Source organism: Heliangelus exortis, chromosome 1 (genome assembly GCF_036169615.1).
Source record: "Heliangelus exortis chromosome 1, bHelExo1.hap1, whole genome shotgun sequence".
NCBI lineage: Eukaryota > Metazoa > Chordata > Aves > Apodiformes > Trochilidae > Heliangelus > Heliangelus exortis.
Genome location: NC_092422.1, coordinates 155,538,566 through 155,563,097, shown reverse-complemented (window position 1 = coordinate 155,563,097; position 24,532 = coordinate 155,538,566). Strand labels below are relative to the sequence as shown.

Here is a 24,532-nt window from a genome sequence, read left to right as displayed (position 1 = left end):
TTCACCCTGCAGCTAATTGCTAGGTTAAAAACTGTAGTGAAAATATCCATGTTTATCAACCATTTTGGTTCATTTCTTTTCAGATAAATGAAGCAATAGTCCATTACCATCTCTGACCATGCTTTGTTTTTTTCTAAGTAGACTTGTTATGACAAAATCTCTTGCATTTTAATTAAATTTTTCCAGATACTATCTTCATAAAACTACTACTCAGAGAGGTACAATAATTATTTTTAATTGAAGATAGCTAATGCTTGATAAAAATGCTAGAGGACCATTCATCACTACCTAAACTTTTTGTCTGCAAGGAGAGGATCAGCAAGGGTTGCCCAGTTTTACTTTTTCAGGATGCTTGTCATACCATTTAAGACCTGGTCTACAAAAGTGGTAAGTAGTTGCTTATTTAGTGTACAAGTAATCTGGCAACTTCAACAGGATTGTTGGGCTGTTTTAATGAGATAAGTTTAAAATAAAGCATTTGCTTGAATCCTTGTCTGCCTTTGGGATTTGACTTTTGCTTTTTTTTTCACAAAAAGAAGTGATTTCATACAATTCACTTCTAGTTAAAAGCCATTACTGCTGGAAACTGGATTGAGATTTCCAATCCATTTTACACGTATCACCAGGGAGCTGCGAGGTGGGAACAGCTTCCAGCTGCTGGTGTGCTTCAGCCTGAAGGATGAAACGAAGGAGAGAATGCAGCCTGTGCCTTGATTTCCTTGGGGGTGGAAAGAGGCAAAGACGACTAAGACTCCTATCAGTTCCAGCTTTTACACAGCAAGCAAATGCTAAATATTTTCTAAAGTGTCCTGAATTAACCTTTCATGTAATGCCAAAACACGTGAGCCCCTTCAGTTGCCTTCAAGCAGGCAAAGCTGTCAAGGACGTAGCAGTTCTGCTCCCCTGCTGACAACTCATGGGGACGTCTCAGGTATCAAAGGGCACTCCAAATGGCCCCAATAACCTGTGTTTAGACAACCCACTTGGACCTTCCTGGCTGTGAATGGTCCCAAATGGGGATTTGCTCACAGGCAACCTTGCTGCTTGGCCAACTTCTGAAGTAAGTCCTTAAGAACACTCACCCTGATCCAGGCAAGCCAGGATTTCATTTACTGCTCGGAAATGTGAGACCTCCGTGGCTGAAATATCTTAATTAGGCCATTAGAGCCTGATATAAAATGGCTGAAATAAACAGAGTCAAGGAAGGCAAAGAATATTATCAATGCATTGGAAAGCCTTTTCTGCCCAGCCCCAGGTACAAACTGCCCAGAACCACATTTTCATGAAATAAGACTCCTGAGCCCTCTGTGTGGTGGCTCCTGGGAGGGACCAAGGGTCAGTGCTTTTTTCATAGTCAGCGTGTGGGGAGGCAGCCTTAGCTTCTCTCCCCCTCCAGTGCCTTGTGCTGCTCTTTCAGTTTCTAATTCTGCTATGTTTTAGTTTAATCCAGCTTTGGGATTTAATACGTGTGTTTTGGGCAGTTTTAAACACCTCAGCTTTGGTTTTCCTGATCAAGGGCTGATTTCAGAACACAGGCTCTGGAACCCATTCTCTTCATATTTTTTTTTTTTTTTTCCAGAAATGTTATAACTTCAGGAGACCGAACTAAAATAATTTGGTAAAGTGTCAGAGCTAGGACCTCATACATAACCAGAATGCAAGGGCAAATGCTTGGTGGTATCTTTGTAGCCTGATGTGCACAAAAAAGAGACCAGTCCAAGATATTCACCGTAAAAGAGCAAAATGGAGAACTCTAGAATGTCAGAACGTTTTTCCCCTGTATATCTAGGTGGTAAAATGTTTTCTACTTTGAAAACTCAGCATTCCTGGTGTCAAAGATTTATGCTCAGAAGTGAGATAAGGCTGCTATCTGTAAAGGTGGGAAATTAAATGCAAGTGTGAAACCCCCAGCTTATTGCTTTCAGCAGTCTGCACATTCCTGCAAGCAGATTTATTTTCTTACAATCTGGAAGTTGGTATTTGACCAGGGTGTTAGACCTGGGTTAGACCAACAATCTGTTGGAAAAGTACATTGTGTTACCAGTATTACTGCTGAATTTGCCAGTAATTAGGAGAGTTGTCTTGGGGAGGTAAAATATGGCTGAAAAATGAGAAAAAGTGGAAATATTTTGATTGCTATAACCCTTGGTGGAAGTTACATTCTTCTTAAAGGAATGCACAATGTTTTTAAAAGGAAGATTCCTACACTGGCAATAGCCTTTCCTTGTAACTAAACACTTTCATCCACTGCTGGATGCCTGGTTTGGCAGGCTGGTACTTGGGTTTGGCCAGTGAACTGAAGCAGACCCCTCATCCAGTGTGCTGGGGGCAAAGCTGGCAGCTCCCCCCCCCCCAGATCTGCTGAGAACCACGAGGCTGCGGTGTCCCCTCTTTCCTCGACAGAAAGGTCTTCTGGAATGCTGTGTGTTAGTGTGGGGAGGGGGTTGGGGGGAAGGGTTTTGTTTGTTTGTTTGTTTGTTTTTTCTAAATTAGTGGCAATTTTCCTATGGAAATGTGTTCTATAAGGAATTCTTATGCAGGACGGCAGCACGGTTAGCTTCCAAATTAAAACAAAACCAAACAGACAAATAAAAAGAGATAACTAATTTTGTGGAGGTGCTTTTTGCATAGAAGATACAAATAAAAAGACTTGTGGTGCCTGAAGTTTGTAAGATGTAAAACAGAGGCTGACAGGAGCTGGTGACTAAACTACTCCCAGCATGACAGTAGCTTCTGGGCGGAGGAGGCAGCATGGGGCAGGGACCCCCATCCTAACCCACCGCTTCGCCTTACTCCCCCCTCCACTTGCCCCGCAGACTCCCGGGGGTTTTTCGGGCCCTCGGGAGCCGTCCCCAACCCGCGCCGGCTACTGACGGGCCCTAGGGAGCTACTGCGGAGCTTGGGGTGTCTCCGGAGTACCCCTCCCGGCTGCCACCTGAGCAAAGGCTGCCTGACCCGCAGCCTAAGCCACCGCCTCGCTGCGGAGCTACGACCCTGGGTCCGGGCTGAGGGAGGGTGGCAGCAGCGGAGCGGGGCACGGAGGCGGAGGGCGGAGGCGCGGGGGGCGGAGGCGCGGGAGGCGGCGCGGCGGGCCGGGCCGGGCCGGGCTGTGGCGGACCGCGGAGGGCAGCGGCGCCGCGCTCATGTCAGCCCGCGCAGCGCTGCAGGGGCCGCGCTGAGCGCCCGGCCCGCCCTCGCCCCGCCACCGCTGCGCCTCGTCTCTCCCTTCGGCGTCTCACCTCCCGCATGTTGGGGTTTTTTTTTTTTATTTTTTATATTTTTTAAAAAATTTATTTTTTATGGAGGGGGGGAGCGCGAAATCCAGCTAAACATGAGCCAAAATGTCTGAGAAAATGTCCAGCTTTCTGTACATCGGGGACATTGTGTCCCTGTACGCGGAGGGCTCTGTCAACGGGTTCATCAGCACGCTGGGGTGAGTGAGGGGCCGGGGGCTCTGTGGGGTCTGACGGGGGGGACGGTGGCGGCCGGGTCGGACCGGGCTGTACCCGCTGCTGGCGGCGAGACGCGGGTTGTGCCGGCTACAGCACAGGAAGCGGCCGGCAGCGAAGGGAGGAAAGTAGGAAGTGATGAGCGGGGGAGAAGGGAGGAATGAGAGAAGTTCTGGTGCAGGCCCGCGGCAGTGGGGCCCGGGTGGCGGCGGTACCGGTGGAGCGGAGCGGAGCGGGCAGGCGGCGGTGGTGCCCGGCATGGAGGTGGCCGCGCTCCCCGCTCGGCTCCTGCCGGGGCTGCAGCACCGGGCCAGCCCAGCCCAAACCGGAATACCCGGCGTTTGCCGGAGCCCGCTCTGTAGAAGTAACCCTGTGATGTGCCCAAATGCATTCATGTACTCCTTATTTATAGCTAACTTCTGTAGAGGTGTTTTTGTTTGGTTTTGGGTTTTTTTGTTTCGGTGGTGGTGGGGGAGGCTTTATTGCATGCCTAAAAATTTTTGACAGAGATGTGAAGTACAAAACCTTTGCTTTCTTTCTAATCGTAGTAATCATCTCCTTAAACGTGCATCCCTTTACTTAGGTTTGTGTTTGCCTGAAGTCTCATTTGCGGTTGTTAATGATCAGATATTTATAATGAGATAATTAATTTTGTGGAGGTGCTTTTTGCATAGAAGAGCTCTTTTTCTTCACGGGATGCAAAGATGTAGTTCAGCCTGTTTGCTTGAGATTTTTGTTAACCTTGACTGCTTTGAATCACCTTTTTGGACTCCAGTAGAGAAAACCACAGTGAATGACGATAGGAATAGATTGATATCTTTCTTTAAGCCATCACATAGTTTGGTTGTAGTGACATGTCCCAGGGGTGCTGTGTTTCCCTCTGATGTTCATAGGAGCTCTGCAGTAGTTTCAGTGACTTTATGGCATGTCCAAAGTAAGCATGTCAAACCTTTGTCAACAGGAGCATCTCCTGCACTGCACGAATTGCAGTGATCCAGTTAACAAGGCAGCTCAAGCTCTAGTTAAATATCGGTGTCATTCGCAGCTTAAGCATTAGCGGTGCCTTCAGAATAACACTTGAACTTGCTAACGCTGATCCACTGCTAATTAATCTGTGCCCCGGTATCACTCTGTGGCCTGAGTCCTCTTCAATAAGGGACTGTATGGTGAAGGGCAGCATGACCTTAAAGGTCTTTCCAACCAGAACGATTCTGTGATTCTAAGTTACTTGGTGTGGTGCTGTTACTGGAAAAGAGCTGGTGTTCAAGGTCCCTCGTATTTTTTTTATTCTTACCTGCTATCCTTGCTGTTCACTCATTTCATCTGTTGCAAGTGTTTTCCAGTGGCTTGTTCCTCTATTTCTTAATTTCATGTCTATCTTTGACAGTCTATTTAGTCTCACATCTCTTTTTGGTTTGCTGACTCTTGTAATTTTAAATCCTGCCTGAAAACGTTTGCTTTCTGCAACTGTTAATCACTGGATATTGTTTCTTCTTGTATCCCCAGCATTTGTTTTTCATAGGCATAATGTGTTGTCCAGTTGTTTGGTTTTTGTTGTTCTGCTTCATTGCTGTGTTCAGCTATCTGAAGGAAGCTGCTTTTGCTGCACATTTACTTTTCATTACGATGAGAAATGTTCCTCATTTCTGTTAGCACCTGCCTGTCTACAGCCATAGATATTTCTGCCCTCTCTGGTGCCTGTACAACTGCATGTCACCCCAGTGTGTGTTGGCATTCTCCTGTCACAGGCTTAGCCGGCCAATCCTCTCTTCATTCCTTGGGGATAGGGAAGGACCTTTTCCCCCAGTTTTATAGGCAGGAAGCCAGGATCAAAGCTTGCCTAAGGCACGTGGGAGCTCTTTATCAGAACTAATTGAACTCAAACCAACACCCTAACTAGCAGGCTATCCAGGCTCTCTTTTAGCCAGTTAACCCTGCTCAAGAAAACTGTCTGGGATGAGACAGGATTACCAGGAGTTCAAGAATACTGATGGAGCTCTGTTAGCTATTCAATACAGCTTTTTTGTTCCCTGCTCCCTGGTATGGTGGAGGCTGCCACAGAGCCAGGAGGCCAGAGTTGAGGAGCTGAAGGCTTTGAAGGAAATGTGAAGTCACCAGTGGAAAACTTCCATGTCTGCTAAATGGGAATGCTGACCCCTCTGCTGGTGGTACAAGAGCTTGGGCTGAATTTCAAAGTTACGATGCCAGTTCACGTTATCTGTGCCAGCTGTTGAAATTACTGCCTTTAGACTGGTTGCAGCAACACAGAGGCAGAAAAATAAACTATATCCAGGGAAGAAGTTTGGCCAGCTGCACATGTGCTGTGCAACCATTGCTAAGCATCTGCATCTCCTGCATTCCTGCAGGTTCTCTGTTTGCAAACATCTGAAAAGAGGTGGCCTCATTTCCAGAGGGGCCTCTTATTGATGAGGAAAAAGTGGAGTGGGAATTATTGCTTTCTTGCTTCATTTGACTGATGCTGATGCCTGTTTTATTACTTTTGCCTGTATTGCTCTGAAGGTGCTGTTTTGAAAGGTGCTGGGCAAACTAACCTGTCCCTTTTGCTACTGAGGCCGTCAGGCAGTGTCATACAGTTGCAAGAACTTGAAATCCAGCTCGCATCTAGTGATTGCAGTAGAGAGAGAGTCCTGTTTATTTTAAGCTGTCAAAGGCTAATTGTTTCTTAAACAAAGCAGGAGAGAGGCCATTCTAAAAATAAGATTAAAAAGTGCATAGCATCTCTCCAAGCAGGGAGGTCTGTCACGTCAGCAGACCTTACTCCTTGAAGAGTTGAACTAGCCCAACAGATTATTTTTGAGAGAGATTTCTAAACAAGTCCCCTTTCATGCCTTTGGGAATATTTTTTGCTTGCTTTCTAGTGCAGAATTTTTCATGTGCTCATTTTCCTCAGGAAACAAAAAGCCAAGAGAAAGATTCAGCTGAACTATTCAGATCGAGTGTAGAGTCAGGTTAATGTATACTATAACCTGAGCATTAAAGTCTTCCTCTTGCACAGTTTAGGAGGTCCTAACCTCCTTGTTTAGGAGACAAGGGATCTGTGCTGCTTGTCCATGTGAATGTGCTGAGTGGTGCTAGGTGAAGGTTTTGAGAATCACTGGAACAATGAGATTCTGTAAATTGCACCCAAAATGTGGAGGGACTTCTTTGAGCTGGAAGAAGCTCATGTTTCTGTCCTTGTCTTTGAACTGTTTCTTTACTATCAACAGCTGCTGGATGCAAGCATGAGGGCTCTGCTTTCAGATTTGATCCCACTCAGTCAGCAGAGGAAACTGAACTTCTCTTCTGCAACTGGGGTTGGTGCTGTCACCTGGGATGGGGGCAGGGGAGGCAGACAGCACTGCCCCAAATTCTTCCTCCTCTATCTGTATTTTAAAAGAAGGCTGTTGTGCTCAGTTTCTGGAAGAAGAGTTGTAACCACCTGTCTCCAGGAGGATGTGGACCCCAAGTGGAGAGGGGCACCTCTGGGTAATGGTGCAGGAGAGGGCTCAGCAGGGCTCAGCATTCTCTGTTGGCTACTGCAGATCTTTGGATACTTGGGGTACTGAGAGGCCAGCAGTTCCCTGTTCTTTTTTTCTGCTTGGCTTTGAGTTTATTCTGGGTTTGGATACTTCTCTGAGGTGCTAATGATCTGCAATCTAGCTTTTCCTATCTCAAGGCACTCTAAGCTCCTTTCCTTTTTAATAAGGAGAACACTTTTGAATGTATAAAGTGATAGCCTTGCAATCTAATACAGAAAAAGAAATTTTTGGGAAAAGCAATTTACAACCATAGATAGCTTTCTGCCATTTCAAGATGTATTTGGTACTGGATTATTGAACTGTACTAATAATTATCCCTACCCCGTTTTTGAGCTTTTACTGTGTTTTAGCTTCTGCACAAGTTGGAGGCTTTATGTCCCACAGGACACGTGTGGCAGAGCTGGGCAATTCATCCAGGTATCTTAAGTTGTCCTAGGCCAGTGTCTGACCCTCGAGATCACCTTCCCCAGTATGTTGGCTGTAAATGTTGGCAGTGATGCATGCTGGGAATTGGAGCTGCTATTAATCACCTATCAGTACAGTGAGGAGGTAAAAAAGTATTTTTGATTGGAGAAGCAGGAAAAAGGTAGGTAACAACAATAGCCAGCATCAGCTGTTGGAAAATTTGACGATGGCCCTGTTAATCACCATCAGTAGCTGCATTCCTATCTCACCTCCATGAGTGGGATTCTGTGCCACAGCAGCCAGAAACCTCATGGAACATAATTAATGGAGCATGCAGCAGGAGCTGCCTGCTAGGTTGTGAATAGCAAGGGTTGCTGAGACTTCTGTTTAGCAGCAAAAAGTAAATTGTAGAGTGTTTGGACACATTTTCTGGACTTTAATGTTGATTTTTCTTGAATTACTTTTAGTTTGTGGAATTTGAAATGAGTCCTATTTGAAATGAGTATCACAGTTCTATCCAGGCTCATTCCTTGAGCTTTTGCACATTAGTTGTCTTTTTAAAGTTGGATGTCATACAGACTGAATCAGTTGATCTTTGTGAAAAGATTAAGTAGAAAGTGCTTATGGAACGGGAAAAATTGAAACATTCCAGATACAACAAAGGCCAAAATGTGTTATCTTGGTTGCCTCAGGAATGCTGCTATGAGGAAAGGTGTAGTGACTGATGATGCTTACAGCAATGTAGTATTTTTAATGGTGCACTTTTTTTAACCCATCCCTCCTACTGTCTGAAAATGTAAGCTATGGCTAAGAAACAGAGTAGGTGTCCTTTAATTAATAGCAAATTTTCCTTTCTTGTTCCAGATGACAAAACTTAATTAGGAAAGAATAAAAAGCCTGAAGAAAGTGGAAACAGCATAGCTAGAATTACTCATAATTAAATTCTGACAGTGCAGAATGCAATAATACCCAGAACAGGGAAAGGAAGATGAAGTTCAGCTTTCCTGTGGGCCAAAGTACTTGTATATGTTATTACCTAGGTACTTTATGCTCCTGACTGACAGTACTAATGAGATTTGACAGTTTTAAATCCATTTTTTAAAATAGTGTGTAAGATTATAATTTTCAGAAATGTTCTTTTGATAGCTTAATGCAAAAGCAGTGGTCTGAACTCTGTAGCTGCTTTGAATGTATGCTGCTGCACACTTTTTCAGCTATATATGGTGTATTACTTTTCTGTGATAGCTTTCTTAAGCATAAGCTCTATTGCATGCATTATTAAATACCTTCATTGATCTTACAATAAATGGCACATAAGCAGAGATGTAGACATATAAATACAAGTCTGTGTCTTGCAAACCTTGCAATTCAATACATATATGAAAGCTTATATCCTCTGTAATTATCCACTCACATTAGCAATTAGGCACTGCTCCAGCTTTGCCATTTCTAACAAACTTAGTTTGATGCTCATCTCAAATATTCTAACACCAGTGCTGCCTTTAAATAAACAATGAGACAAAGCTTTCCACAAAGCACCCTCATGGGAATGAAGCAAGTAATGAGCCCTGGAGGGGATTTGTTTGTTTCAGAAGTTTTACTCTCACACAGAGCACATCTTGGGTGTGAAGGAACGTAGGATTAGAGTTAATTACTGTATTATGATTTATGACACTGTACACTAAAGTGTAATATCCTTGGTTCAGAGAGCTCATTATCAAGAGAAGTGGAGAGAAAATTGAGGTTAGGGAAAGGACCAATTGATTTAATGTAAAAGTGAGTTTACCTGTAAACTCTGTGGTAGTAATCTAAATGGGAGAGGACTCAGATTTTTAATTGAAACAAGTGGTGTGGCTATTAAAACTCATGTAGTTCTCAGCTGGGCTATGGATAATAATGTGGGCAGTAGTCAGGAAAGAGTAGGGAGATTGTTTCACTTGCATTACTTAGTCTGCTTCAACTTTCTTTTGCATAATGACAGGATTAGCTAAGCAGTTTTTACATGGTTCTCTAACTCACTAGAAATGAAGGCTTTCCTGTATTTTAGAAGTGCCACAGAAGAAAGAGCCAGATCAATCTTCTGTTTCCCCAGCCTGGAACATTATCTCTCAGGAAGGACGTGAACCTTTGGTCAGTCAGATGTTTTACTGCACAGAGAGGTGTTTGAAACCCTCTGCCCTTGGCTGTGAATGGTGCAGGCTGTGGCTGCTTGGCTGAAGTGTGAGCCTGTGTGTTGGGCAATAGCACAAATCCATGTCCTCTGTTCGTGTATTTAATGTGCTTGAAAGTCTGGTTTCTGCTTGCTTTGAAAGGTCAGTTACTTGTACAAAAGAGAGTCTAGCGAAGTTCATATTACTTTGATACACTTGAATAGGATACTTATGGAAAAAATGGAGAAAGGAAAAGGAATGGTAGCTCAGGAGTTTACTTTTTTCCTTGTTTGTGTTGTAGTTTTTCACCTACTCAGAGATGCATATTTTAGTTACATTAAACACATAACTCCCTTATGGCTGATTCTTTTAAATGTTCATTTGTTACATGTAAATCTGATTCCATCTAACTACTTTAATCAGTAGTTCTAGCACTTAATAGATGTGTAGACACATCCTGCTACTTTAATCAGTAGTTCTAGCACTTAATAGATGTGTAGACACATCCTGCTACTTTAATCAGTAGTTCTAGCACTTAATAGATGTGTAGACACATCCTGACATAGGTCCTCATTTCAGCTGTTTATAATGATGCTAAACTTTGACTTTTTGGATCCTGACTTTTTGGATCCAAGGTAGATGGCTGAATATTTGGAAGTTTCAAGTAAAATAACATTTCTGGGAATAAGATAATAAAAACCACATTGGTTGAAAAAAAAAAAAAAAAAAAGAATCTTTCAACTGTGTGTCCAGAGCTGCAACAGTGTCAGTGGAAACACTTCACCTCCAGCATGGGCTGCTTGTCCTTCTCTGCTCCTTGGGAAATTTGCCCAGGCTTTGACAGCAGTGGGTTGAGGAAGGATTTAATTCTAACCCCTACACCTGCATCAGCTCTCTTGGTACCTGCCTCTTGATGGAGGGCAGGGGGTGGTGTTCCCTGGCAGGGACAGCTTCTTTCTTATGGCAATGGGCACCAAGAGACCCCAACCTGACCTGCAGCTGCAGGGGAAGGGAATCCCAGTTCCCAGGATTTCCAGCTTCCTTTCCTTGGGGTCACAGGAGTGCTTCAGTTGCTTTGTTTCCCCATCTCTGGAAATAACTTCTGTGTTTATTGCAGCAGTTCACTTCAAATATGGAACAAACTAACAAACTTAAACTAAGAAATTACATTCTAGCCAGGTTATATTGCTAAACTGAAAAGAGAGTTAAACAAGGAAAGCAAATGAGGGAAAACACAAGCTTAGTGTGTGTGTGTTATTTGTACCTTGTATTAGGCATCGCTTGAGGTTTTGAGGAGCTATTTTGGCTGTGGTAGCTGAAAGATTGTGTCAGTAGTTTTGTTGCTCTAGTGCTCTTTTTCCTACTGTCATTCTGCGCCTGAATCTCTGTTTACCTCTCATACTGTTTGGTTTGCATTTTTTATTGCTGTTAAGTAGAAACAAAGCATGTGATTTAAAAACAAATCTTATTTATAGCTTAAAAATAAAGACAAGAGGACCCTGAAGTGTTGACTAGGTTCAGCAGCCACCCCTTCCAGTTCTGTTTCTTCTGCTCAGATTTATTTTTAGACTTAGCAAGATAAGCGAATTGTTGTTATAAAATTTGGGCAGATCTTGCAAACCGTGTCTGTGAGTGCTTTTATTTCCCCCCCCTTTCTGTTGCTCAGTAAATTGCCTTCTGCACCTCTGGTTTTGGAAGGTTCTGTTCCACCTGCAGAAATTTTGTGGTGCTCAGCAACTCTTGCCAAAGGTGCCCCAGCCCTTCATTGACCTCACAGGTACATCACATCCCCTGAGCAGGAGTTTTATTGCCATTACTTTTGCTGGCTGATGAGTGACCAGAGGGTTGCTTGATTGCAGGGGTGGGGGAGAGGGGGAGAGAAGACTTTCTCCTGTCCTTCCAGTGTTCCCTTGCTGGCCCCTGGATGATGGCGAGAAGACAGGGAAAATGGGTGCAGAGGGGTGTGATGGTGAGTGAAGGATGAAGCAGTGGAGGAATCCAAGGGTGTGTGGAAAGTGGTAAATACTTGTGGTGGGGCAGTAACTGATGTGGGGGATCTGGAAGGCAGGACAGATTAGAAGGGAGGTAGGGCTGAAGAGGAACAGAAGATGGAGACTGTGCTGGGAGATCTGCATCCTCTGCTGACAGAAAATAGTTATGAAAGCTACTGTCACAGCCACTGTTTACTTTGGTATTTCAAATGGTGAGGGTCTGTGCTGTGGCTACTATGGTCTCAAAGAACTGAATATTTGATTATTCCCCCCCCCCAATGCCAGAGGGTTTTTGATGCTGTTCAGGAAAATCCATAATACTGCTACCTTCTCCAAGAGAATGTCTAAGTTACAAAGTCAGTTCGTGAAAGATTGTCTGTGGTACCTTACACAATTCTTAGTGTAAAAGCACAACAATCCTTAATGTTGTGGTCCCATACTGTTGTTTATTATGCATGGTGGACTTGTTAAATGCATGTGATGTCTGATGCTTTTCTAACAAAGGTGTTATATATAAATATATATATATATATAATGTATTGTGGTACTCCAGTAATCATCTTATATAATAATCTTTGGACAATGGATTTGAAATACACCTTTAGGTTGTTACTGCCACTTAAGTGAGGGCATGGAGTTGAAATTTATATGAAGTTACTTGGCAGAAGAAGGCTAGAAAAGCATTTCCAAATGTGGTTGTTATCATTTGACACTACACGTAAAACTTTCTACAGCTCTTCTCTGTAAAAAGAATTTATAGTAGAACAGTAAAAGTTTTTGTTCTTTGACCTCTGGCAGATAAAAATCAAGGTCATTCAAAACATCAACAAACAAACTCTGAAACAAGGCTTTTTATATGGATCTCAAAACACAGAAACTTGTTATGATCCACTGGTTGGACAACTTATCTAGACTTTCATTTAAAGGCTTATTTGATTTTCAAACAAGATTTAGTGTTTCACCCCCCCCCCCCCCCCCATCCTGCATTTGATATACTTAAGTTAATGAATGTTGCAGAGGCAGCTGAAAGCCTGGGATCATGGGAACACAACTGCTTGGACTCATGGTTTGAACATATAAAGCATTCAGCTGCCCCTGCAGGATGTGTTTCAGTTCACTGTGGGGAATTTTGCCTGGCTTCAGTTTGCATCTACATCCTGATGCCTGTGAAATTTTGTGTAGTTGTGGGATTTTGAGTACTCTGATGTTGAAACTTTAGCTGGGCAGCTTTAGAGGTGAATGTGACCCATGCTTTAGGATAAATCTTGCAATACTTGGCATTATTTGTAAATCCTGGCTCCCAGGGCCCTAAGAATTTTGGATAGCTAACTTCTATTTAATAAAAAGTGAGTTGCTCTCCCTCATGAAGGTGAGGAGAAGCTTGAAAATTGGGAAAGTTCACAAATGAAAGGTGTGGAAGGAAAGCCCTGAGTTTAGTTGTTTTCTTCTGCTAAGTTGAAATCAGAGCATATGGTTTGCAGGTGAGGAGGATGAATAACTAATGGTATGTGAGTATTTCAGACTGGAAACAATGCTTTCTGCATGACCATTTAAAAGTTAGCTGGGTTTGGATGTCTAATGGGCTTACCTGTTGTTCCAGGTAACTGAATCAGGGGTGTGCCTTGCTAAAATATTCTCAAGCCACCTTTTAATCTGGTTAATGTTTTTGTTACTGTTCAGAAACAATAAATAAAGAGTGAAAGACTACATGTCAGTTTTAAAAACCCTGAGAGCAGATCTTTGTACATTCGAGTGGTGAAAAATATTGAAATGCATCACTAAGCAAGTTCCATTTTTCTGACTGAAGAACAGAAGTTTTAAGGCTACCCAGAAAGTTTTAAAAAGTATAAATTCCTTCATTCAAAAAAACCAAACCAACAAACAAACAAACAAACAAAAAAAACCCCAAACAAACTGTGCCAAGTGAGAAAGGTTAACTGCCTGTTAGTATTATTTACTTTGATATCTTGGAAAATTTCCGGTTAAGGTTTTTGCCTTTTGCCAAGGTAGACTCTGTTTCAGCTGAATGCACCCTCCCCTCCCTGCCTCTGCCATTTCTGAGGGTGCCAGTCCATGGACTTCCCTCCTTTTCTGAACTGGAAAAATAGGGCTTGGTGAGCTTGATTGTACAGAGAGTTGAAAAGTCAGGGTTAAGTGAAGAGTTTTATGGACTTGCATTGTCCTAAAATAAGGCTTTAAATCAGGTTTGCTGACATAAAAATAAGGTAGGGAAGTGCCTGTAATGCTTCTCAGGTTGAAGACAGAACTTAGCAAGTTGAGCTTTAAGGTTCTACAGTTTCTTAAAGAACTGATGTAATAAATATTTTGGATTTAGTGTTGCTGAAATACTCATGAAGTTGAATGTTTCAATGAATACCAGAAGTTCAAATTCTAATTAAGATTCTCAAGTGTCTTTATAGATATCCTGTCATATCCTTGCTGTCATTGTAGCATGTTATTTATAGACCATATTAAGAGTACCAGGATACAGAAAATCTTTGTCTCTAAATGATAAAGTACAAAATAAGACAGAAAATTCAGTGGTTATTGTACAGTTTTTTGGTTGGTGAGGAGGTAATAGGTCATTTGTGCCAAACTGTAGGTGAGTTTGTTATATTATACATGTTCTTTTATTCAGAAAAAGCAGCAAAGATTAGTGACATTATTTCCTGCATAGGTGGGCTGAGATGTGGGGCCTACACCTGCAAATCTGTAACCTCAACAACAGCAAATGCCATGTGGCAATATAAAAACCACACAAACAAACAAGCAAAAAACCCACCCAAAAGCAACAACAGAACTGTTGATGAGCTTTCAAGTTAAGATTTCTACTTCCCTGGCTAGATTTTCAGTACTACTGATGGATAGATTAGGATTAGATCATGAGACTGTTCAGTGGCAAGCATCTGGCTCTTCAGGGAGGGCATGGACTGGGTGCAGCTGCAGGATTTGATTTAGAGCTGTGCTCAGTTTGTGTTAGCAATGGCTTCTCTTGCAAAAATAAAAGGAATACAAGGTCAGGACCTGGCAGGCAGTAAGTCCTATCTGTATTAACTTTTGTAGTTGAACAGGTTTTTCTGCCACTGAATGGTAGAACCCATTACTGTATTTTTTTTTCCACTTGGTAATATCTGGGATATAGTAAAATCATTAATGATAAAGCTCTGTTATAACACCTCACTTGAAGCAATACTGTGCCTTAAGCAGGTGGAGTCAAACTCACCATCCATGGGACCATTTCATCTGGTCTGTTTCCTTTCTGTGGCAGATTAACTTCTCTGCTGTGATTAGGCTGCTCTTAATAGAATCATTTCACTTGAGTAGAGCTGGAAGTAGGACAGTGCTCAGTTTGAGTTTTCAGCCATGGATCTAAAGTATGTTTAAAGGGAAATATCATAAGGGATGGTAGACAAGCAGAGGAGTGACTTGCATGAGGCTGTTAACAAATTGTGTCTCCAAATTCTAGGAGAACTCTCATTCTCTTTTAATAAATGTTGATCTAGTAAGATATTCAATGCTGAGTTGCATAAATTGTTTTATATTGGTTTATCTTGTGGTGAGCCCTGAGAGTAAGCCAGCCAGTAATTTATAAAAGTTTCCATGAGCCAAATGTATTTTAAAGTATATATCTAGAGATGCAGAATGAGCTTGATCATTGGAAGAAAAAAAAAGCATGCACTAAAAAGTTTTACACTAGCTGCCATTATTGTGTTGCTACTACATGGGGTGGAACATCACTGAAAAGGCTCAGTGTAGTTATGGTTCTTCCATTTGAAGTGGAGGTGTGAGTTAAAATCCTTCCACTTTTTTGCAACCAGATAGCTGAAGCAACAGAAGTCACCAGCAAAGCTCATACACTTGGTGAAGCCTGTATGAAAGCTGAGCTTTTACACCCAAAAAGCTTCTTAGAAAGAAATGCAGCCATGTCAGGGCAAGCTATTCAGGCCTAAGTGAGTAGAGGTACAGAGAAGTAGGAAAAAACCTCAGTTTTGGGCAGAGAAAACCTGCTATGTATCCTCAAGGGAAATAAAAGTGAGAGCATGCTACTAAGCACAATTCTTTCTGAAAATTATAATCAAAGAAACTCCTGCTGTTTGATTTTTCCTGTATCTAGAAAGACAGGAATTTATAAATTCTTTCTGAATAAATGATCAAGAAAACACCTAACATCATCTCAAGTTTTCTTTATAGTGAAAACAGCCTGTAAGTCTCCAAAACTAACATCATGGCTTGTGTGTCAGGATGATCTGGTATCATGAGGTGAATCCAACTTTCAAAATGGGAAATTGTGAGTGATGTTATTGTCTCAAAGGAGACCAGAAAGAATTGATATGGTTTCTAATAAAAGAACTGGAAGCCTTACAGGTAGCATTCCATCAACAATAAAAATGCCACCTGAAAAAAATACAGGTGCATCAGAAGGATAAAAACTTTTATGGGCAGCAATTAAAAACTGGACAAGTTTGGGAAATGAGCATGCAATATACTCACTCTCAAACAGTCTGGTGGTTCAGTAAGATGTTTAAAAATATATTTGCTCTGGTCCTGATCTTTTTTTCACAAAATATAGATGTATAAAACTTTGAATTGCTTTGTGTTTGAGCCTCAACAGAGACTTGCAGATCCAGATCCAGGAAACAGAGACTTGCAGATCCAGGTGTGGAAACATAGGTATGTGAATACAAAAGGGAGTTTAGACAGTGACAAATTATTTTCTATATATATATATATTAGACAGTGACAAATTAATTTTTAACTGCTTGGGGGGATCTGCTTAAAATTTCTGAAATTGTCATCATAATTAATCTAAGGAAGAAGTATATGGTCAGGACTATGCTGAGGCATCTTGAGAACAACCCACTATTTGGTTGTAGGAATTAATAGAGGACTGTGCCTTCACAAACATCCCTGGATCTGGAGGCAGCAGGGTGACCTTAGTGCCTCACCCTAATGAACTCTTTGGAGACTAATTGCAGATACTGACTTAGGCAGAAGATCAAATGGTTATTTCAAGGAATGACTGCTGGAAAAGGGATCACTTTTTTCTTTCCTTCTCATAACTTGCAAAACCTCCTGCATAAGATCCAAGGCCTCCCAAATCATCCACCTGAACAACATATTGTTCCTGGAAGGGGCTTCAGTGCAGATAAAATCTTTCTCAGGAGAGCATCTGGGGGGGATAATTGACTCCTGCAATCATATTAAAAAAGTGTAGCATCCCCTCAGAGTGGCAAGATCAAGGTTTTCTGGTTGCATCAAGCAAGCTTGGAGTTTAGAAATAAGATAGTACATAGGAGTTTATATTTGTTCAGTAATGGTACTGTGGCTTTGAAACTGTTGAAATTGGGTGGGCTGCAAGAGTCATAACTGATCTGAAAAAAGAATGGTTTGGTGAAGGGTAAGCAGGATGTGGAAAATGGTTCAGGAAATGTGATGTTTGCAAGATAGATAAGAGAGCTCCAGAGCAACAGTATCTTGTGGGGGCATTAATGGAGTATGATGCTGAAGAGAGAAGGTTTTTTCTTCCAAAGAATAGATAGTTATGACTGTCCATTGACAGAGTCATGACTTATTTCCCAAAATTACTCGATGCTTGGGAAGTCAGGCACCAAAGGGCTTGGAAATAGAAGAGACTTTGCTGAACGATTTCTGTAGGTTTAGGGCCAAGAGTAAGCCATCTGAGGATCAAAGGAAATTTAAAATTCAACGTATTTTGCGAAGTCTGTGAGAGTGTAGGCTTCCATAGAAAATGCTCTAGTTCAGTGTGCCTACAGTCTGATGGGTGTGGTAGAAAGGATCCTTTTGGACTCATACCTTCAGCTGCCTTGTCTGGGTGCAAAGAAATTGGGGCACTATATCCCATTGACTCTGGAGGACTTAAAAATTTGTGGATGAGAATATGAATTACACTCCAGAAGTTTTAGAACTTATTTTTTTCAATCTAAAGCAAATCTATTTATAATTAATTATAATAGAAGAAATTTTTGGGTGATGTGAAGCACGCAGAAGATCGAACACTAGACTGGAAAAGCTTGTTCAAACCTCTTTGGGAACACGAACATCTCTTGGAAACATTTTTATAGGAAAGCATATGGAGTCCAAGGACTGACTGGATGTGAATGAGCCATAATGAATCAAGGAGAATTCAGTATCATTTGCACCTTATGCCTCCTTTTTTTGTATGTAGTTGAGATACATGTGTGATAATAGTCAAGTTTGTAGTAACAAGTGCATTCTTTGGTCTGAACATGAACTTAGGCTCTTTAGACATGAAGATTCCCAGCAAGATGGGAAGAAAGAAAGCATTTTTTCGGTAGCTGCTTTCCTCTTATCATCTTGGTTTGGCAGAGGTCTTAGAAGAAACAGAGGCATTTTATCATAGAAATGGACTAGAAGGGCTGCAAATATCTTATCAGCTCTTCTTTCCAGTTACTTCAGTCCTCCAAGGATACCAGAGATACTGTGTTCCTAGACTTGCCTGAGTGACAAATGTATCTTCACCTTGTACTTTCAATTCTCTTCAAATACTGTCAGAGTGGACTCTGCACCTTGGCTGTAGGTATCCAGGGGTGGTGGATGACATTGCCTGTTGAAGAAGTTCTGGAATTTCTGTGTTCTGGCTCTTCTTGCTCAAGAACAGGATGTTTTTATGTGCTGATTGTTTGAGGGATCAGATCTGAGTGCTTGTTTTCTAAGAACTGGTGAAGGAACTCATGATTTCTGTTAAAAACAGGTGCAGTGTTTTTATCTCTGATCTTTGCAGCCAGAAGAAATACGGATCTGTTTTGTAAGTTGGACCTTAAACATCTTCCACGAGTTCTCAGTCCTTCTGCATGTAAAATGGAACTGAATTCCTCTGAGTGAAATAAAGTAGATTATATAGTCTAGTTGAAGAGGGAAAGAGGAAGGATGGTTTTCCTATGCATTCAGTGGTGTTTGTAGCTCTTTCTATGTGGTGTTTGGTCCTGGTCTCTGGTTTGTGTAGCTTGAGGTGGTTCACTATGGTTCACCATTTCCAGCACTGAATCTACCATAACAGTTGCAGGGATACTAGGAGCCCATTTTGTCCCTGTTACTGAGCTTTGGTGTCCTGAAAGAGCAGCTTTGTATTGGCAGTGTCATGCTTTGGGGTATCTCTTGCACCACTGGCACTGCTTCTACCACAGCACTTGCAGCTTGGGTGGTTGGCAGGAGGATGTTGAAAGGAAAATTTGATCAGTGTTTGATCAAAACTTGGTCCACACAGCCTAGATAATGGATAACAAGTGATTATCTTTTATCACTAAAAAGTCGTTCTTACTATGCAGTTCCTCCTTCTACTTTGGTTTGAAAAATGGCAAGTGTGAGAGTCTTGGGATGCCAGTGAGCTTTGGGTTCCTGCTAGTTTGCAGCAAGGAGGAGATACTCTGATGTTTGCCCAGATTAGGGATTCATTTCAGGAAGCTGATAATGCCATCACTACCCAGTCCCTACATGGAAGGTAGGATCTTTTAGGATAGACAGTGCATGTGAAGGGATTGGGGGTTGCCTGGAAGAAGCTGACAGGTTTAATGGTATAGATGTAAATGACCTAATCCTTTCTGAAAAGGCTGAACTTCCCAAGTAGAGGCAATGGACAGGACTTGACCACTGTCCCAGTGGGCTAGCAGCACTCTGTGTTCTGGAGATGATAGATTTTCATTTTGGAGGTTGGTGTCCCCACCTTACATTGACACTTGAGTGGTCAGATGAATTCCTGTGTGCCTAGATTTCTGATTCATATTAGACCTAATGCAGAATCTGCAGCTGCTTCCACATGGGTCTTGACCAAAGGGGGTTACTGATGGGCACTGGGAAGTCTTGTGTTACTTCTGCCACCTTTGCTGCTGTGTGCTGAGGGGACAGGAAGAGGGATATTCCTGCCATTCCTTGCAGGTGGTGAACCGAGCACTTCCAGTCAGGTGTTTTCTGGACACTGTGTGTTGCCAGAGGAAGTGATCAAAGAGCCTGATCCAAATGCCAGTTGAAAGTCTGTTTCACAGCTGTGGCAAGATTTGTGCAAAACTGGTTGGCAAGAACTTAGGCACAACTTTGGATAGTGTGAAGTGTTGTGGTACGTTTTTCTAATTTCAGGATGATGAGTTAGATACAAACTTTTCTTTTATATAAATACAGAGCTTTATATACAAACAAATATCTATTTTCAGTGCTCATTTCCTAGAAAAGAAATTAGACTTGAAAGGTAAAAATAAACAAAAAATTTTCCTAAACCTCTTCAGTTTGAGGATTAGGAAAAAAAAACGAAACAACAAAGGCTGGAGATTACTTTCAACTCACATAATTAGTAACACAAAGCTGCAGACCAGCAAGATGAACTGCATTGTGACGTGCAGGAACAATTTGTACTCCTTTTAAGTTGCCAGACTAGTAAGCAGCAGCAGCAGCATACATGCAGTGGAATAAATCCTTGTCTCTGCTTTCCATTTTTCTAAGAAAGATTATCCAATTAGATTTAACCAATACCTGTTTATATCTTAATAGATCATGGGAGAGCAGTTAACTTCTTGTGTCTTATTTAGGGCACCGTACTGATGGAAGAATTCATATGTGTGTAAACTGTGGTATCAGAGATTATAATGCTTTTTGTCTTCGTGAATAGTTTTCCAAACCACTGAGGCTGTGAATATACATTTACCCTGCAAGCTATTTTTTTATCAGTGGCTACACATCACTGTTCACCATCAAAAGAGTTTATGAGTGCTTCTTAGCTCTCTCCAAGCAGTATGAATTCATATACTTAAACAATTTAATAGATGATTTGTGCTAATGGAGTTGACTGTTGTTTAGAGACAGTCATGCTCTGAAAGGCTGTAACGTGAAATGAATGAACTAGCCCAATGTTTACTTTTGCCCTTTCCTGCGTTTGGGTCAACTTAGTCCTTTTACTGAGTGTTGTGATCTATGAGTCTTGTAACTCAAAAAAAAGTGTCAGGCATAACCTAAACCAATGATGTTTCATTTCCACGTGTCAAGTCAGAAAATAATAGAGAGTTCTGCTTCAGAGAAGTATATGTATGTGGGACAAGGCTGGCAGCTACGTTTTCCAGTCAGAGAAAAAGTGTGAGATGAGCCGTGCCTGTTTTAGCAGGGAGGCCAAACCTTCTGCTGCTTAGGCTGAAGCCTCTCAATGTCCTCTTAAACGGAAGTGTTAATCAAAATATAGCAGACTGAGTGTTTATCTGAGTGGATGAGATTAGCCCAGACAATGTGGTGCTGTTTGACTTGGACAAAGAACTGTGTAACCAGACACAAAGCTGTACCACAGAGATAGTCGATTGGCTTTTTGATTATGTAATAAAATCTGGAAAGGTGATAAAAATGGAGCTGATTTTTGGGTGGGGTGCTGTTCTATCTTTTCAGATCAGCTTATAGCTGAGTTGTATTATTTACTGTGCACAAATGAATAGGAAATTGTAGCTAGGGCTGTGAGCAGATTTTTAATCTTAATGTGCCAGGCAGCAGGTTACCTTCTTGTGATAATGTGTAGCAGTTCAAGAAGGTTGTGGAGCGATAAGAAAAAGATTGGAATAGGGTTTACTCTGCTGAATATCATTGCACAATACTACATTGACTTTAGCAGCACTTTTTAAATGGGGGTTGTGTACACCAATTAGTTTGTTTAACCTGAAATTAGATGTAAGCTTTGGTGGTTTTTATTTTCTTTTTTGTCCAGGTTCCCTCTGTAAGGAAACTCTAGGAATGGGGCAGCTTTGCTACTACATTCAAAGTTACCATGGGACAGAGTAGCCACACGTATAAACTTCAGGATCTCAGGCTTGCCTGTAACTGCCCTTAACATCATACACTGACACAGAGCTGGCATACACAAAGTATCCTGAAAGGTGGAATGACATCTCCCTGAGAAGGATAAAGCATATCCCACTTAGATTTATTTTTGCAATAGAAAAAAAAAGACAAAAAAAACCCCAAAAACAGTAGTCTTGGAGAGCTAACATCTCCCAAAAGGCAAACACTCTTCAGGTTGCATTCCTCCGTGGTCCCCCCTACACTGACTGAGAGTTGATAGCGTGGGACCAAGGAATGACAACTACTTCCTCTGTCATGAGATCCTTTCTTGTCTTCTCCTGTCACTGCTCAAGTTGTTTTCCCCCCGTAACTCCAGCAGGAGCAGGACTCCTTCCCCTTCACTCTGAGTCCTCAAGCTCTCTCAGCGTGCCATCTCACCACCTGTCTTTCTTGCACAGTGGATTTTGCCCTTTTCCCACCCACCTGTTGGTAGAGGACGTGTGTTGGGCACCCATGATCACTAAAACCTGCAGGTTGTAGCAGGACAAGTCCCCCCACCCCCCAAAAAAGCAGTTCCTGGCAAGGTGTGGTCAGGGCTGTGCTGTGGGATGCGAGGGGCTGCTCCCTCCCCAGTGCCCCCTGCCAGCCCAGCCTTGTGACAGGTCCTGGTGGTGAATGAAGGATGGGAAATGATTTTTTTTTTTTTTCCCCTATGTATACAATGAAAGGAAGCACTGTAATAAACCGAGTGCAGTAAAAAAGCTTTCCTGGCACATTACCTTGTAACACTTTTTCATCCTGTTTCTCTGCTCCAAGTCTTGCTTGGGCTGGTGCTGCTGGTGGGGAGGGTCATATCTAGTACCCAGCTTCTCAACAGATTTCTTCTGCCCCTGCCAGCCCCCTGGGCCTGGGCTTCCTTGGACACAGTGGCCAAGGAACCCTCCCTTGTTTTTGGGAAGGGGCTGCCAGAGTGATGCTGAGGGCTGCTGTGGAGAGGCTGTTGTAGGGGTGAGGCATAGTGGAGGGGCTTTGCTTTAGAGGGGGGCTGTGTGAAGGTCTGGCTTTGTCCTGTTGAGGGGAGGAAGGGTGCCTTTGCCTTTGATTTGGGCAAAAAAAGGGAAAGTCTTGCATACCTTAGCTGGTGTACAGCAGTGCTGTTTCATTGCTGACAGAGCAAAAAATGATAAAATGTCCAGAAGTTCAGTAAAAGACTAGGGGGGGTGGTGGTGGTGTGGGAGGGTGGAGAGAGGAAATACTTGGGAGATGTCTGCAGTGCTTCCTGTTTGCTTCTGAAAATTATGAGTCAGATCCCCCACAAACAGGAGAGAGGGGTTTGAAAACTCATGAGATTTAAAAAAAGTAATCACGCATGCATTTGTTTTCTTGGTCTTCCGGTTTTTGAGCTTTTAGAGCTGGAGGCCATTTTTCACATTTCTCAGGGTAGTGGTGACAGCAAGGGACTCATGCTTTTTTTCTCTTCAGTGAAAATATGGTTTTTTTAAAATATCTATTCATAGAGCATCAGGAAGTAGACCATAGAAATATACCAGGTATCTCAAGATTTGGATTAGGATGTGTAATACCATCACAGTTCTAGAGTCAATTTCTTTGACTTGAAAAACTTTTGCAGCATGAGTTAGTTGTAACCCTCCAACTTAATTGCCTTTGCTTTAGGAGATACATACTTTGGCATAAGAGAGAAAAGGTGCATTGTGTAAGCCTGGGTTGTGTTTGAGAATAAGAGTGGTGTCTACTCTCTGATCCAGAAGGAGGAACCATGATCCTTTTTCCCAGGTAAAACGTAGTCTGAATCTTTAAAACCTGTGGATTTCATGGGATGGTTACATAAGCATTAGTTAACTAATGTGTGTACAGTAGTAATGCACTTAAAAGAAAAAATTTAAATGGATGCCATTCTTCTATTTCACGTTATAATTGAAGGGCAAACTTTTTTAGAAAATGTCATTTATTTGTTTCTCTGCCAATTAATTCCCAGTAAGTATATGCCAGTGATTAAGGAATCCAGCTCTCCAAATAGAGATTATTTGCAGGAGTTTTCTTTTTGTTACAGTGTCAGGATAAACTGTGGGAGACCTGGAAAGCATTTCCTTCAGCTGAAAAGAATGCTGCAGAACTGGAGGGCCTTAATGTAAAAGGCCATACTCATTTCTTTGTTACAGAGTTTGTAGTTAAGACACACCTTAGTAGGTGATAAAACTTTTGGACAACTGACAGCCCAGCCAGAGAGTCTGCACTCTTTGGTGTTCGGCAGAGTTGCTGCTCTGATATTCATGTTGTGATTAAAAAGTCCTCTCATCTTGGTTCAGCATAATGTTGTCAGTACTGAAAGCATATGTGGAAGCACTATGTCAAGGATGAGACCAGTTTAAAAAAATTTTCTTCCTCCTCTGCATTAATAAACAAATGTGCTCATGTGTGCTTTGGGGTGCTGTGAAGAGACAGTCTGTACCAGCAATCTGCTAATACTATTTCCTGGTGTCATTTTGGCACTAATGCTGTCCCCTGACCCTGTGCAGGTCCTGGAACCTTGTCCTTGAGCTTATATCAGCCCTGGCTTGAATGCTGAGGTTTGCTGAGACAGACACAGGGTTCTCTGTGCTGCTTCGTCTCATTCTTGGGCACTTTAAATTTGCTCTTGTGGGTATAGCCTTGCTGTGTTAAAGAGAGAGGAGATGCTGGCCTTCATTACAGTAAAACTGAGAAAGGTCTGAAGTAGTTTGGATAGTTGAACCTTCTTATTACAGCACTTTCCCATTTTAAGATGTTAGTTATGAAAGATTCACACAAGTAACACAGCAGTGCGTTGGCTCTTTTCACGCCTTTATCTCCATGCCCCTAGACCTGCACAGAAACTGGTATTTTGTCATCTTCCTTATGGCTCCTGTTTGTTGGCTTTCCCGCTTCCCAGTTCCTTCCCCTATGGAAGGAGCATTCCCAACCATTTCCTTTTCAAGTTACTTCTTAGTGTTGGTAGGTGTAACTCTTAAGCGAGCGCGTACAGGTTGGGTGTAGGTGTGGCAAAAGGCTCCGTACACTGCTCCCAGCTACTGGGAAAGCAGCACTGAGAGACTCTGGAACAACTCCCAAAACAATCTGTCCCAGTAGGAAACTGCCTCTGTTTAGTCTAAAAGCAAGCAAACAGTGTTACTGGATTTTTTCATCTAGTTTTTTGTTTGGAAGGTATTTTTTAA

General features: G+C 42.1%; 1 protein-coding gene across 3 annotated transcripts in view; it reads left to right on the top strand.

Annotated features, from left to right (window-relative positions):
* The first annotated feature begins 3,082 nt into the window (after positions 1–3,082).
* The window catches only part of ITPR2 (inositol 1,4,5-trisphosphate receptor type 2), a 258,336-nt gene continuing 236,886 nt past the window's right edge, over positions 3,083–24,532 (top strand). For 2 of the 3 annotated variants that reach the window (XM_071733154.1, XM_071733153.1), the window contains exon 1: positions 3,085–3,433. In XM_071733154.1, coding sequence (XP_071589255.1) covers positions 3,342–3,433 — 92 coding nt within the window. In that variant the 5' untranslated portion in view covers positions 3,085–3,341. Of the gene's footprint in view, positions 3,434–24,532 lie in introns of all 3 variants that reach the window. The other variant, XM_071733155.1, reaches the window with a different exon arrangement.